Source organism: Biomphalaria glabrata, chromosome 15, assembly GCF_947242115.1.
Source record: "Biomphalaria glabrata chromosome 15, xgBioGlab47.1, whole genome shotgun sequence".
In the NCBI taxonomy this organism is placed as follows: Eukaryota; Metazoa; Mollusca; class Gastropoda; family Planorbidae; genus Biomphalaria; species Biomphalaria glabrata.
In genome coordinates this window covers 29870336-29884241 of record NC_074725.1, presented here as the reverse complement: position 1 = coordinate 29884241, position 13906 = coordinate 29870336, and the positions used below count along the sequence as shown (strand labels likewise).

The 13906-nt window shown below is 40.9% G+C and overlaps 1 protein-coding gene across 2 annotated transcripts in view; it reads right to left on the bottom strand.

The window, feature by feature from the left end:
* The window catches only part of LOC106078447 (nose resistant to fluoxetine protein 6-like), a 41698-nt gene that overhangs the window by 18270 nt on the left and 9522 nt on the right, over positions 1 to 13906 (bottom strand). Inside the window, exons 5-9 of one of the 2 annotated variants that reach the window (XM_056013164.1) lie at positions 13046 to 13133; positions 10504 to 10588; positions 8910 to 9073; positions 7466 to 7633; positions 1908 to 1992 (exon numbers count right to left, since the gene is read on the bottom strand). In XM_056013164.1, coding sequence (XP_055869139.1) covers positions 1908 to 1992; positions 7466 to 7633; positions 8910 to 9073; positions 10504 to 10588; positions 13046 to 13133 — 590 coding nt within the window. The remainder of the gene's footprint in view (positions 1 to 1907; positions 1993 to 7465; positions 7634 to 8909; positions 9074 to 10503; positions 10589 to 13045; positions 13134 to 13906) is intronic. The other variant, XM_056013166.1, reaches the window with a different exon arrangement.

The following is a 13906-nucleotide window of genomic DNA, read 5'->3' as shown; positions in this document are numbered from 1 at the left end:
TTTCAATCTAGGATTACGGTATTGTATCTTAATGGAAACTAACAGGAAATGGCTATATTTCATGAATTTGAATTAATATATATAGTTCTATGAGTAATACATAACAATATATATATATATATATATATTGGGGGCGCAGTCATCATAAATGAATTTTTCACAATATATGCTTCACCGGAGCCAAAAGTTTGGATTTATATTGCAAAGCGACTTCTTTGAGACAACTGCCATATTTTCCCAGAAACATTGGTCTGTGAGTTGATCAATCGCGCATACAAATTTGTTTCAGATTTCCAGTCTAGATATAGTATATATATATATATATATATATATATATATATATATATATAGGTCTGTGATCAGCACCCTAAAGCGCACCTGACATACGTTTAATTGGGATAAAAGTAAAACAAGGAAAATGAAAAAAAAAAAAAAAAACATTTAAAAAGAGAACCAAAGCGTATCTAAAGGGGGAAGAACTTCGCTCTTAAAACAACATCTATCAATAATATACCAGTTATTTCCCTTATTTGATATCAAACAAATTAATTAATTATATATATAACTAATTCACCAATTCGCTATTTTGTAATTGATTCATTTTTTGTTAGGTCCAATAAATTATTGTTTAAAATATAAAATTGAGCTTGTCAATAACACTTATTGTTTTTTAATAATCTAAATGTAACCGACGAAACAAAGGGAAATAACTTCAGAAGTACATAACCAGAAACGGTTCCCAAACTTTTTTGTCTTGTAGACCCCTAACTATGTTTTCTGGTTTTCTGTAGACCCCCTGCTTAACTTGTATCGCATTTCTCTCTCTCTCTCTCTTTTGTCTTTATGTCTCTCTCTTGCTCTGTCTTTCTGGCTTTCTTTCTGTCTTTCTTCCTGTCTCTCTCTGTGAGTCTCAGTCTCTCGCTCTTTTTCTCTCTCTCTAAAATGCTCTCCATATTTCTCTCTCTCCCTCTTTCTTTCTCTATCTCGCTTGCTTTCTGTCTCTCTCTCTCTGTCTTTGAATCTGAGAGCTTCAGTCTCTCTGAGTTTGTTCCTTTTATTTATCTCTTCCTCTCTCTCTCTCTGGACATTGCTCTCCTCCTTTCGCTCTATTGTTCTCTCTATCTCCCTCTGTTTCAGTCTGTCTTCCTCTTTCTCTCTCTGGACATTGCTTTCCTCCTTTCGCTCTATTGTTCTCTCTATCTCCCTCTGTTTCAGTCTGTCTTCCTCTCTCTCTTTCTCTCTCTGGACATTGCTTTCCTCCTTTCGCTCTATTGTTCTCTCTATCTCCCTCTGTTTCAGTCTGTCTTCCTCTCTCTTTCTCTCTCTGGACATTGCTTTCCTCCTTTCGCTCTATTGTTCTCTCTATCTCCCTCTGTTTCAGTCTGTCTTCCTCTCTCTCTTTCTCTCTCTGGACATTGCTTTCCTCCTTTCGCTCTATTGTTCTCTCTATCTCCCTCTGTTTCAGTCTGTCTTCCTCTCTCTCTCTCTCTTTCTCTCTCTGGACATTGCTTTCCTCCTTTCGCTCTATTGTTCTCTCTATCTCCCTCTGTTTCAGTCTGTCTTCCTCTCTCTCTCTCTCTTTCTCTCTCTGGACATTGCTTTCCTCCTTTCGCTCTATTGTTCTCTCTATCTCCCTCTGTTTGAGTCTGTCTTCCTCTCTCTCTTTCTCTCTCTGGACATTGCTTTCCTCCTTTCACTCTATTGTTCTCTCTATCTCCCTCTGTTTCAGTCTGTCTTCCTCTCTCTCTCTCTCTTTCTCTCTCTGGACATTGCTTTCCTCCTTTCGCTCTATTGTTCTCTCTATCTCCCTCTGTTTCAGTCTGTCTTCCTCTCTCTCTCTCTCTCTCTCTCTCTCTCTCTCTCTCTCTCTCTCTCTCTCTCTCTCTTAGATTACTTGTTTTCTTTACCTGAGTAAAAAGAAAGAGTCCACAGCGAAAGGAGCGTTGCAAAAAAGGTAAAAGATGAACTCAAAAGTATACTCTTCCTTATCCTCTACGAAACAAAATGTATAAGTTAATATGAACAGATAATGATAAACAAAAACTATTTCTGAATTATCTACAATTAATAACTAAGATTTTTTCGATAAGGGGCCTTATATATTTTTTGATTCATGTGTCAAGGGTCACATCATCGCAAAAAAAAAAAAGGGTCCTTGAGTCCACTTTCCCACGATTTTCTGTTGCTTCACTTTATGTACTGTGGATGAAGTTTCGTGGCCATATTGCGGGCATCAAGGGTCAGAGGTGTAGTGGGACATTACCAAAGTAAAAAAAAACAAGGTTACAAAAGACAGTTTGTGTGGAAACACAAACTCAAAATCGGCCCCCGAAGTGGTCCACCCAGGCAGGCTTCAATATTTTCAGAAAGAACATCCAAATGAAATTATATCAAAGACAAATGAGAGATAAGAATGGAGAAAGAAGGTTAACAGATCTTGTGTAGTGCCCCAACGGTCCCGCAGATCAAAGGATAGGTGAAAATGAATGTAAAGTTAGATGTGAACCTGGCCTAACTAGTTCCCCTTTTAGACCTTGTGGTCTATAGGGCAGATGATGTAAAGGTCATCTGTTTCTGTGGCCTACGGTTAACGAGGGTGTCATATGTCCAGCACAACGACCAAGCGCCTTTACTTTAAACCCAACTAATCTCAGGTACCCATTAGAGCTGGGCGGACTCGAAGATTCCGAAATTAAAAATCCCAGTCTTCACTAGGATTCGAACCCCGGTCCCGAAGCCAAGCGCTCTACTGCTCAGCCACCACGCCTCCATGACACTGCTGTATATAAAAAATGTGAATTCTTCATATCAGTGACATGCATTTTCCATATCGCGGCATTGGGACTTAAGATATCGGATCCAAACGATGTCAGCCGTCATGCTGGTCACACGTTGGTCATCAGGAATTCGATAGCTCAAGTCTTCCCACAAAATGTCGCAGTAAGACCGCTTCGACCCAGCAGCGAAATTAATTCAAAAGGAATTTAGACTCTGCGTTTTCATTGTGCAACGTTAGTACGGGCTGGATTGCGCCACTTTATTGACTGGATAGCACCACTTTACGGGCTGGGTAGCGCCACTTTATGGGCTGGATAGCACCACTTTACGGGCTGGGTAGCACCACTTTATGGGCTGGGTAGCACCACTTTATTGACTGGATAGCACCACTTTACGGGCTGGGTAGCGCCACTTTATGGGCTGGATAGCACCACTTTACGGGCTGGGTAGCACCACTTTATGGGTTGGATAGCGCCACTTTATGGGCTGGATAGCATCACTTTATGGGCTGGATAGCACCACTTTATGGGCTGGATAGCACCACTTTATGGGCTGGATAGCACCACTTTATGGGTTGGATAGCGCCACTTTATGGGCTGGATAGCATCACTTTATGGGCTGGATAGCACCACTTTATGGGCTGGATAGCACCACTTTACGGGTTGGATAGCACCACTTTATGGGCTGAATAGCACCACTTTATGGGCTGGATAGCACCACTTTATGGGCTGGATAGCACCACTTTATGGGCTGAATAGCACCACTTTACGGGCTGGATAGCACCACTTTATGGGTTGGATAGCGCCACTTTAAGGGTTGGATAGCACCACTTTATGGGCTGAATAGCACCACCTTATGGGTTGGATAGCGCCACTTTATGGGCTGGATAGCACCACTTTATGAGCTGGATAGCACCACTTTATGAGCTGGATAGCACCACTTTATGAGCTGGATAGCGCCACTTTATGAGCTGGATAGCACCACTTTATGAGCTGGATAGCACCACTTTATGAGCTGGATAGCACCACTTTATGAGCTGGATATCTCCACTTTACGGGTTGAATAGCGCCACTTTATGGGCTGGATATCTCCACTTTACGGGTTGAATAGCGCCACTTTATGGGCTGGATATCTCCACTTTATGGGCTGGATATCTCCACTTTACGGGCTGGATATCTCCACTTTATGGGCTGGATATCTCCACTTTATGGGCTGGATATCTCCACTTTACGGGCTGGATATCTCCACTTTACGGGCTGGATATCTCCACTTTATGGGCTGGATATCTCCACTTTACGGGCTGGATATCTCCACTTTATGGGCTGGATATCTCCACTTTACGGGCTGGATATCTCCACTTTACGGGCTGGATATCTCCACTTTATGGGCTGGATATCTCCACTTTACGGGCTGGATATCTCCACTTTATGGGCTGGATATCTCCACTTTACGGGCTGGATATCTCCACTTTACGGGCTGGATATCTCCACTTTATGGGCTGGATATCTCCACTTTATGGGCTGGATATCTCCACTTTACGGGCTGGATATCTCCACTTTACGGGCTGGATATCTCCACTTTATGGGCTGGATATCTCCACTTTACGGGCTGGATATCTCCACTTTATGGGCTGGATATCTCCACTTTACGGGCTGGATATCTCCACTTTACGGGCTGGATATCTCCACTTTATGGGCTGGATATCTCCACTTTACGGGCTGGATATCTCCACTTTACGGGCTGGATATCTCCACTTTATGGGCTGGATATCTCCACTTTACGGGCTGGATATCTTATCTCCATTTTACGGGCTGGATATCTCCACTTTACGGGCTGGATATCTCCACTTTACGGGCTGGATATCTTATCTCCATTTTACGGGCTGGATATCTCCACTTTACGGGCTGGATATCTCCACTTTATGGGCTGGATATCTCCACTTTACGGGCTGGATATCTCCACTTTATGGGCTGGATATCTCCACTTTACGGGCTGGATATCTCCACTTTACGGGCTGGATATCTCCACTTTATGGGCTGGATATCTCCACTTTACGGGCTGGATATCTTATCTCCATTTTACGGGCTGGATATCTCCACTTTACGGGCTGGATATCTCCACTTTACGGGCTGGATATCTTATCTCCATTTTACGGGCTGGATATCTCCACTTTACGGGCTGGATATCTCCACTTTATGGGCTGGATATCTCCACTTTACGGGCTGGATATCTCCACTTTACGGGCTGGATATCTCCACTTTATGGGCTGGATATCTCCACTTTACGGGCTGGATATCTCCACTTTACGGGCTGGATATCTCCACTTTATGGGCTGGATATCTCCACTTTACGGGCTGGATATCTTATCTCCATTTTACGGGCTGGATATCTCCACTTTACGGGCTGGATATCTCCACTTTACGGGCTGGATATCTTATCTCCATTTTACGGGCTGGATATCTCCACTTTACGGGCTGGATATCTCCACTTTACGGGCTGGATATCTTATCTCCATTTTACGGGCTGGATATCTCCACTTTACGGGCTGGATATCTCCACTTTATGGGCTGGATATCTCCACTTTACGGGCTGGATATCTCCACTTTACGGGCTGGATATCTCCACTTTATGGGCTGGATATCTCCACTTTACGGGCTGGATATCTCCACTTTACGGGCTGGATATCTCCACTTTATGGGCTGGATATCTCCACTTTATGGGCTGGATATCTCCACTTTACGGGCTGGATATCTTATCTCCATTTTACGGGCTGGATATCTTATCTCCATTTTACGGGCTGGATATCTTATCTCCATTTTACGGGCTGGATATTTCGCAATTTGGACTTGGCTGCATCCTGTTTACCCACTGTGCAATACTCTCTTAAGACAGGTTCATCTCATATCGACAGAAAATAGTAAATTTTATTCAGTATTTTTGTAGTTACATCAATATCTCATACACAACACAAATAATCAATATCTCATACACAACACCAATAATCAATATCTTATACACAACACATAGGACAAGAAAACAAAGTGACGAGGACTTCTGAGGGCGCAGTCGTCATAAATGAATTTTTCACAATATGTGCTTCACCGGAGCCAAAAGTTTTGATTTGTATTTGCAAAGCGACTTCTTTGAAGTCCAACTGCCATATTTTCCCAGAAACATTGCTAACAATGGGGGCACCAAGCAGTGCGATAGGGACTACTGAGGGCGCCTCCATTTAAGATGGGTAGAGACAAGTGTTGCTTAGTGTCACAAATGTAGACAGTTTCTACAATTTTTTTTTTTTTTTTATTTAAGGAAACCTCAGAATTTGCGCTATTCAGTTTTAGCTTTAATAATGCCCAGACCATTGAAGGAAGAGTATTTTTTTTTCTTTCATTAAATTTCTCAAGCAATAATTTACAACTTGGTTTGAAGTTTTGTGAATAAATGTTTGTTTTATAGTTACTGATTTTATAAATCCTAGTTTATATAGCCAATTATTGTTTGAAAACTGTGGCCTGTAAGAACTAAAAAACAAAAACAATTACAAAATGCTTTATTGTGCATAACTTTACTCTCGCTCAGAGGCGTAGTGAGCAAAACGTGCACCCAGGACAAGGTACTTTATTGGCGCCCCCCCTTCAGCCGTTTACCATGAACATATATAGGTGCCTCTCTGTGTGGGGCGCCCCCCCCCCCTTTCCGAGGGTGTAAAATCACTAAATTTAGAGACAGGTTAGGAGAGAAAACTAAACAGTAAAGTAGCTCTAATACATAAAACACTAAACCATAATTTATAATAGAAAAACAAAACTTAATGAATAACTCAGAAGGACACGAAGATAGAGGCACATTTCTTATTCCATACGCTAGAACAAATTCGTACAAGTGCTCCTTCTTCCCCAAGGAATGGGTTGCCTGAGTCAGCCAGGAAAACCAACGAATTAGCAGAGTTTAAGTCACTGATTAACATGCATGACTAGTACAACGGATGTATGTACATAAATTGTACTTGTATTTCTAAAGTACCTTGATAATCCTAGATGCTTGAGTATCTTGTATGGTGTATTACTAACGCGAGTTGAATAGCTGGGACACACATCACACCACAAAAAAACCAACAACAGGATCAATGCTCAATAACTAAGTTCATTCGAGATGAAGATAGAATATAGAACTTTAATGCAGAATGGGCCACAGTCGAGTCTGTCTCTAAAACGATGTTATATCCCTTCAAGAGCCTAGAAGTAACTGTCCTAAAAGTCTACAAGCGTGGGAAGCGTGGTCGAGAGGCTAAGTGCGCTTGATGGGGGCTCGAGGTTCGACACCCGACTCGGGCAGAGCTGTGTTTACTGAGCGCCTAAAGGCAGCACATAAAAACCTTCTCATAGATACCCCCCACAACTGAGATTGGACCAAAACGCTCTGAGCATGCCATAAGCATGAAAGTAACGCTATATAAAAGCCATAATTTGTTATTTATTTACAATAATAATCTCTAATCCAATGCCAATGTCTTCACTTGAAAATGTCTCGTTCAAAGTCAGTCTACTACAGTGCGCAACTAAACGAAACTAAGTGTCTAACACTAGATTGACACAGAAATGCGTAGAAAGTAATTATCTTTTTTTTTTTTTAAGTAACGTCTGTAAGATAAGATAAGATAAGATAAGATAAGTGAATTCTATACTTCTTCCTTTCGGTATGAAGTTGCTGGTATGTCCAAACACGACCCACATCATGCTCAGCACCCTCAAACCGTTGAGACACTTGATGTCTCCATCTGAGTAGTCAGTCTTCAAGACAGTGCTGAGACTTTTTCTTACAGAGAAGGACAGCAAGACGTTGTGGACTCTCTCTGGAATCAGAAGTACATTGTCATTCAACTGTAAAGGAAGGTAGCTGTACCACATTCTGTTAACTCTTTCTCTCCTAACTAACGATACCAGCGTTGATTTCACCAGAATGTGGTAAATAATTACGGAGAGATAGAGTTAAACTATCGTGATAGAACGTTGTTGTGTCACGGTTACTGTGTGGTCAACCGTGACACACGGTCAAGTGTTGGGTATCGAGAGTTAGGGGACTTTGGGGGGGGGGGGAAGTGACGAGTGTGTAAACAAGAAGAGAGGAAGTCAGCTAGTGAAGTATGGTATCTGCAGGGCCGGTTATAAGAATGGCGGGGCCCTATGCGAAACTGATTACGCGGGGCCTAGTAACTATAAAAGTAAATAAAGTATTGTAGCTTCTGAATAAGGTGAAATTCGCCCGATTATTACATTTATCATTATGCCTTTTTTTTTTTTATCGCGAGTTAGGATTGGCGTTTTCCGCAATGAATGACGCCCACAAATGACAATTTTATCTATTTTTCAGGAGATTTTTATGAGTTTTCAGGAGATTATAATAAATTCAGGAGATTTCCAGGAATGTTTCGTATATATTTTGCAATTTAATAATTACACCTAGAATTATCGCGGGGCCTATGAAAGCGCGGGGCCCACTGCGACCGCAAAGGTTCCAGTGGCCAAAGACCGGCCCTGGGTATCTGTATATACCGTTGCCGTGTATATATGTTGTGTGGAAATGCTTCACAATTAAAAGGCACTTTAAACGTAAAAGGACTTGTTTCTTCACAAACGTGTAAGGTAGATTGACAAACAGACAAAGAGCAAACTAACAAGAATTAGAGACCAGAGACGCTTTGGTTCCGAACCCAAGCGCTTAACTCTCTCTCTCCTAATCAACGATACCATCGTTGATTTTGACCTAATTAAATTAAATTAATATTACATTTTTTAAAACTTGACTTTGAATTATATAAAAAGAGCATGTATTTCCCTTTAATTCTACACCAAATTCAACATTTTCTGATAACAAACAACAAAGCAATTGAAGCCTAATCATAACAGGGGTAGTGAAATAGTAATGCACAAAATGAAGAATTCCTTTAAAATGTGGAAAAATAATTACGAAGAGAAAGAGTTAAACCACTCTGCCACTACGCCTCCCCCCCCCCCCCCTGTTTAGTTTCTGTAAATGATGGGCGACACGTGTAAAAACTATTCCGATCCTCGCTGTCCAAAAACTGTGCCAGAAAAAGGCGTTAAGGAAGTAATTAACCTTTGACCTACCTTTTGCACTGTTATGATCAATGAGACCAAACAACGATATTTTGGATTCTTTTTCGTTCATAGTCACTAGCGCTGTGAGTTCGTCTTCTTCGGTATCTTGTAATGTAAAATACTCAGTGATTGTGCCAGCAATACACAGACAGACCAGTAATGATATCACCACACTGCAATAACATAGTAAATATATTTATATCTTATACTATTCTTCTTCTTGAAACTGTCTGGTAGAGTTGAGCCTTCGGCTCTTGGAACTCTAGGCCAGCAAAAGTGAACAAGAGCTCCCTCTCACCGGCCTGAATGAGAACAGTGTACACTGTTCTGTCTGACGGGTGCCTCATAGTGGCGCCCGGGTGGAAACGATCGTAAGAGGAAACGATTAGGCTAAAGGGTAGCAAAACAAGACTCCCGTGGGGGTGCCTAAGGGGGTGCGAGAGCATCCTCATTGCACTGTGCGGAGTTGTAAAAAAGCTCCCACAAAATGTCACAATCCAGGCGCTGTTCCTCAAGGGGCCGTTACATAAATGGCGTGTCCCGTACAGTTAGCCTGGTATAGAAAAGGAAAATGCGGGGGTCTTAGTGTACGCGGTCTCTTAAAGTAGAAAGTAAGGCGTGTGTATGTATGTATGTTCCGAATAAAACTAAAACCGTTTGAACAATTTTGATAAAACTTGGCACAAATGTTCCTAAGATCATGTTGGAGACAGTAATATATGTTTAATGTACCGGAGGGCCTCAAAAATAGATAAAAAGTACCTAATTGTATCTCTAATAAAGAACACAACGTTTTAACAAATCGGGTAAACCCGTTTTCAACTTTTTTTACATTGGATATGAACAGGTCGGCTCAACGGGTAAATCCATTTTCACACTCTATTATTTTTTTTATTTAAAAAATCAACTATGCAAGAGGTTTTTTTTTTTAAATACACCATTTTTACAACTATTTAGGGCCTACTATTAATAGTAACAAACACGGGAGGCTACGTAATAAGGGAGATGACCATTTATCATATTTGTAACACATTTATGCAAACAGTTTTAGATATTTTGTAAAAAAAATGTTTATACAAATATATTGCTTTACTTTTTTTTTAAAGAGAAAATTTCTATTTGATATGCATAGGCCTATAACTGGAGAAAAATTTAAAACAACAATTAATTAGTAGTTTTTCATATGACCCGCTAACACTCATCCACACTGTAACATTACTAAATGATTTTTTTACCTTGAGGCTTTCGACAAAAGATTGACGCTTTACAAAACAATTAGATCAATTAGATAATCATTATAAGACATCAGTTAGGCCAGGTTCACATCTAACTTCACATTCACTTTCACCAATCCCTTGGTCTGCTGGACCTTTGAGGCACCACACATGATCTGTCAACCTTCTTTTCCCATTCTTCTCTGTCATTTTGCCTTTGATATAATTTCATTATGACATTCTTTCTAAAAAAATATTAAAGCCTGCCTTTTTACCTACCTGGTTGGACCACTTTGGGGGGGAGGGGGGGGCGATTTTGAGTTTGTGTTGTCTTTGTAACCTTGCTGTTGTTGTTGTTGTTGTTGTTTTTTACACGTGTTAATACTTACATAGCAATAACAAAACTGTTGTCTTGTGAAGGTTTTTGGTTGAAAGTAACATAGGTAGCAGCATAGCCTTTCAGGTCCACGTACTCTATTTAAAGATAAGATACTCTATGACAGTCTCATTACAAAAATATATCCACACTATTTTAAATTCTATTAGTTCATTCTATCTTTTAAGTTGAGGGTGTGGTGGGTCAGTGGTAAAGCGCTTGGTTTTCGAACCGGAAGGCCCCGGGATTGAATCTTGATGAAGATTTTGATTTTTTATTTCGGGATTTAAGGGCGCCCCTGAGTCCACCCAAATCTAATAGGTACCTGACTTTAGTTGGGGGAATGTAAAGATGGTTAGTCGTTGCGCTGGCCACATTGCACCCTGCTCGTAAACAGTTGGCCAAAAAAAAAACAACAACAGATGACCAATACATCATCTTCCCCATAGATTGCAAGGTCGGAATGTGGGTACTTTTTATTATCTTTAAAGTTATGGGAGAAGATAATTACGCCATATGCTTATCCATGTGCTGGGAATGTGATGGGGGAGCATGTTGTTCTGCCAACTGGGCAGTCGGACACTCTGAATAGCTCATTGACCTTAGTCTCCACTCAGAGCCCAGCTTTCACCTGTGGCTCCAAGCAGTTGTCTGCATGCTGCAACGGCCATACCCCGGCAAACCGCCTCGACTGACGGGCCAAACCAGGTGAGGGTTAGCCAGAGCTAGCATCTGGTGAAACTATGGTCTCTGCCCACCACCAGCATGTGAAGTCTAGTTGCGGCTACGAGTCGCTCAAGTCGAATTGGACTACCAGGGCCATCAGGCGTCACCTAGCAAACGCCGTGGAACTTTTTGGAGCACTGTGGGACATGTAGAACACACTGGTCATCCATTGCAGCCCAAACCAGCTCCAGCTGGACTCTGTTCTGCCACTGGATTCAGCTGGCAATGGGGGAGATAGTGAGGCTGATGCAGCGCAAATCTCCCTCACTTTAATACATTTTCATCGATGTGTTAATCTAGTAGTGTATGTTATCTTGCTAAACTCTGCTAGGTCATTAGTTTTCATGGCTGGTTCAGGGACTTGGGAAGAAGGAGAATTATTTTAAAAAATCTTCTTAATATTTGGATTTAAAAAAAAAACCTTTAATACACTTCCTTTTTATATATATTTGTATATACTTATATATACTTATATACATCAACAAAATAAAAAAAAAATAAAAGCTTGTGCTTGTATCAATTACTTTAAATCAGTCATGTAATGACATTTTTAATAGATCTAGACTAACAATAAAAATGCATGAATACATTGGTGCAAGATGAGATAACCGTTTAATATTGTAAAGCGCTTTGCGTCCGAAACGAAGGTTCTAGCGTTCGAATCTAAATGATTCTAGAACGCCCCAGGGTTCACCCGACTTGATAATTAAAGGCTGCGTGGTGGTAACTTTATCGTAGGAGCAGGCCATCCTGCCCCAGTTACGACTCGGTCACTGCCCAACTGGTGCTTACTTCGGACGGTTTAAAGAACACCACGTCATACGGTGTCGCCACTGCATCGAGGAAGATGAAACAATAGACCACATTCTCTAAAAATGTCGCATTTAGCATGAAGGGTGATCGGGACAAGGGGAGAGAGAGAGAGAGAGAGAGAGAGAGAGAGAGAGAGAGAGAGAGAGAAACTGAGAAACTGGTCTTGCAAGAGACGTATCCAGTGGTCAACTTGACTTGTATGGAAGCTATGAGGCACTACGCCACACTGCAGAGTTCCTTACCAGGGCACTACGGGAGACCTAGGGGTTCGGCAACTGGTCTGTCATTGTACGGGGTCAAGGTGACCTAAAAAACTCTGTGTCCGCTTTCTCTCGCTTGCCCTAATGGGGTAGTCTTAGAAAGATCTTTTACTAATGAGGTTTCTGATACGACTATAGTTGAAGAATGTTTAAGTCACATGACCCCTTAGATAACCGTAGACGTAGATCATAGAAACAGTGAGCTTTACATCATCTGTCACATTGATCGAAACCGGCACTTCCTTTATATATATATATTTGTATTATACTTATATATACTTATATATATCAAGAAAAAAAAAAAAGCTTATATTAAGTGTACTTGTATCAATTACCTTGAATCAGTCGTGTAATGACATTTTTAATAGATCTAAAGTAATCTAAAATAACAATAAAAAAGAATTTTTAAAAAATAGGGGGGGGGGCGACCTGAATTCAAACTCATGGGGGCTAATCCAGCTTATAACAACTCCTCAGTGAATTACAATTTCTTTCCCTTGTTCGAGATACCAAACAAAATAATTATAAGCAAATAGTTAATTAAGTAAAAGGTTAATTTTTTTCATTAATTCTTGTGTTGTCAGGTAAAAGAAATAATTGAGCAAAATTTCAGCTGGATCCGAGAAATAACATGTACAAACTTTTTACCAGACAGACAGACAGACAGACAAAATTAACTTGATATAAGCTTTGTAAAAATTGAAAGTATTTAAGAAAAGAAAATGAAAAAAAATCGAAAGTTCTGTAAACACTTACCTATAAATGATTTACTTATGTTCTCTAGATCTTTTTGCCCGCATGCCTTGGGTAGACATACATACCAGTCGATCTTATAAGCAAAAGTCTGAATATATTAATACAATTAAAATATGTACAGATTAAAACATTGAAACAAGTACATATTAGCCCCTATAACTAGGGGTTGTGGTGGCTGAGTGGCTAAGCTCAAGGCTTCAGAATCTGGGGTCCTGGGTTCGAATCTCGACGAAGTCTAAGATTTTGAATTTCGGAATTTTAAAGGTGGCGCCTTTGAGTCCACCCAAATGTAATGGGTACCTAACTTAAGTTGGGGAAAGCAAAGGCAGTTGGTCGTTTTGCTGGCCACATGAGACCCTTGTTAACCGTTGGTCAAAGAAACAGATCACCTGGTATTTAGCTCGCAAGGTCTGAAAGAGGGGAACTTTCAATTACATTTGAAAACGCTTTATATTTCTTCACTAATTCACGTTTTCATACGAGTCCCAAGATTACTGAGGAATGCATCACTTCCCCTGGCTACGCAGCCCCAGCCGTGACCTATATATTTTGGCACACCCAGCGCAGGCATAACCATTGTCCGCCGATGGTCGATTTAGATTTTCTTTTTCGCCGTCTACGTCTGTCCTCGGCAGCGGATTTTCTGTTGGTCTCAAATGTGTATCCCGCGGCCTTTGTGAGTGACCTCCAGCTGTCTCGTTTCGAAGCCGCATGCAACCAGGTTCTCTCTTCTATGCCAGCTAAGGCAAGATGGCGCCTAAGCTGGTCTGATACTGACCCCAAACGCGCAAAAGGGTTCAATACTAAATCGGGAGTATCCCAAGTGAAGAATGTCTTCGAATCTTTAGTTTAGGTCGTCAT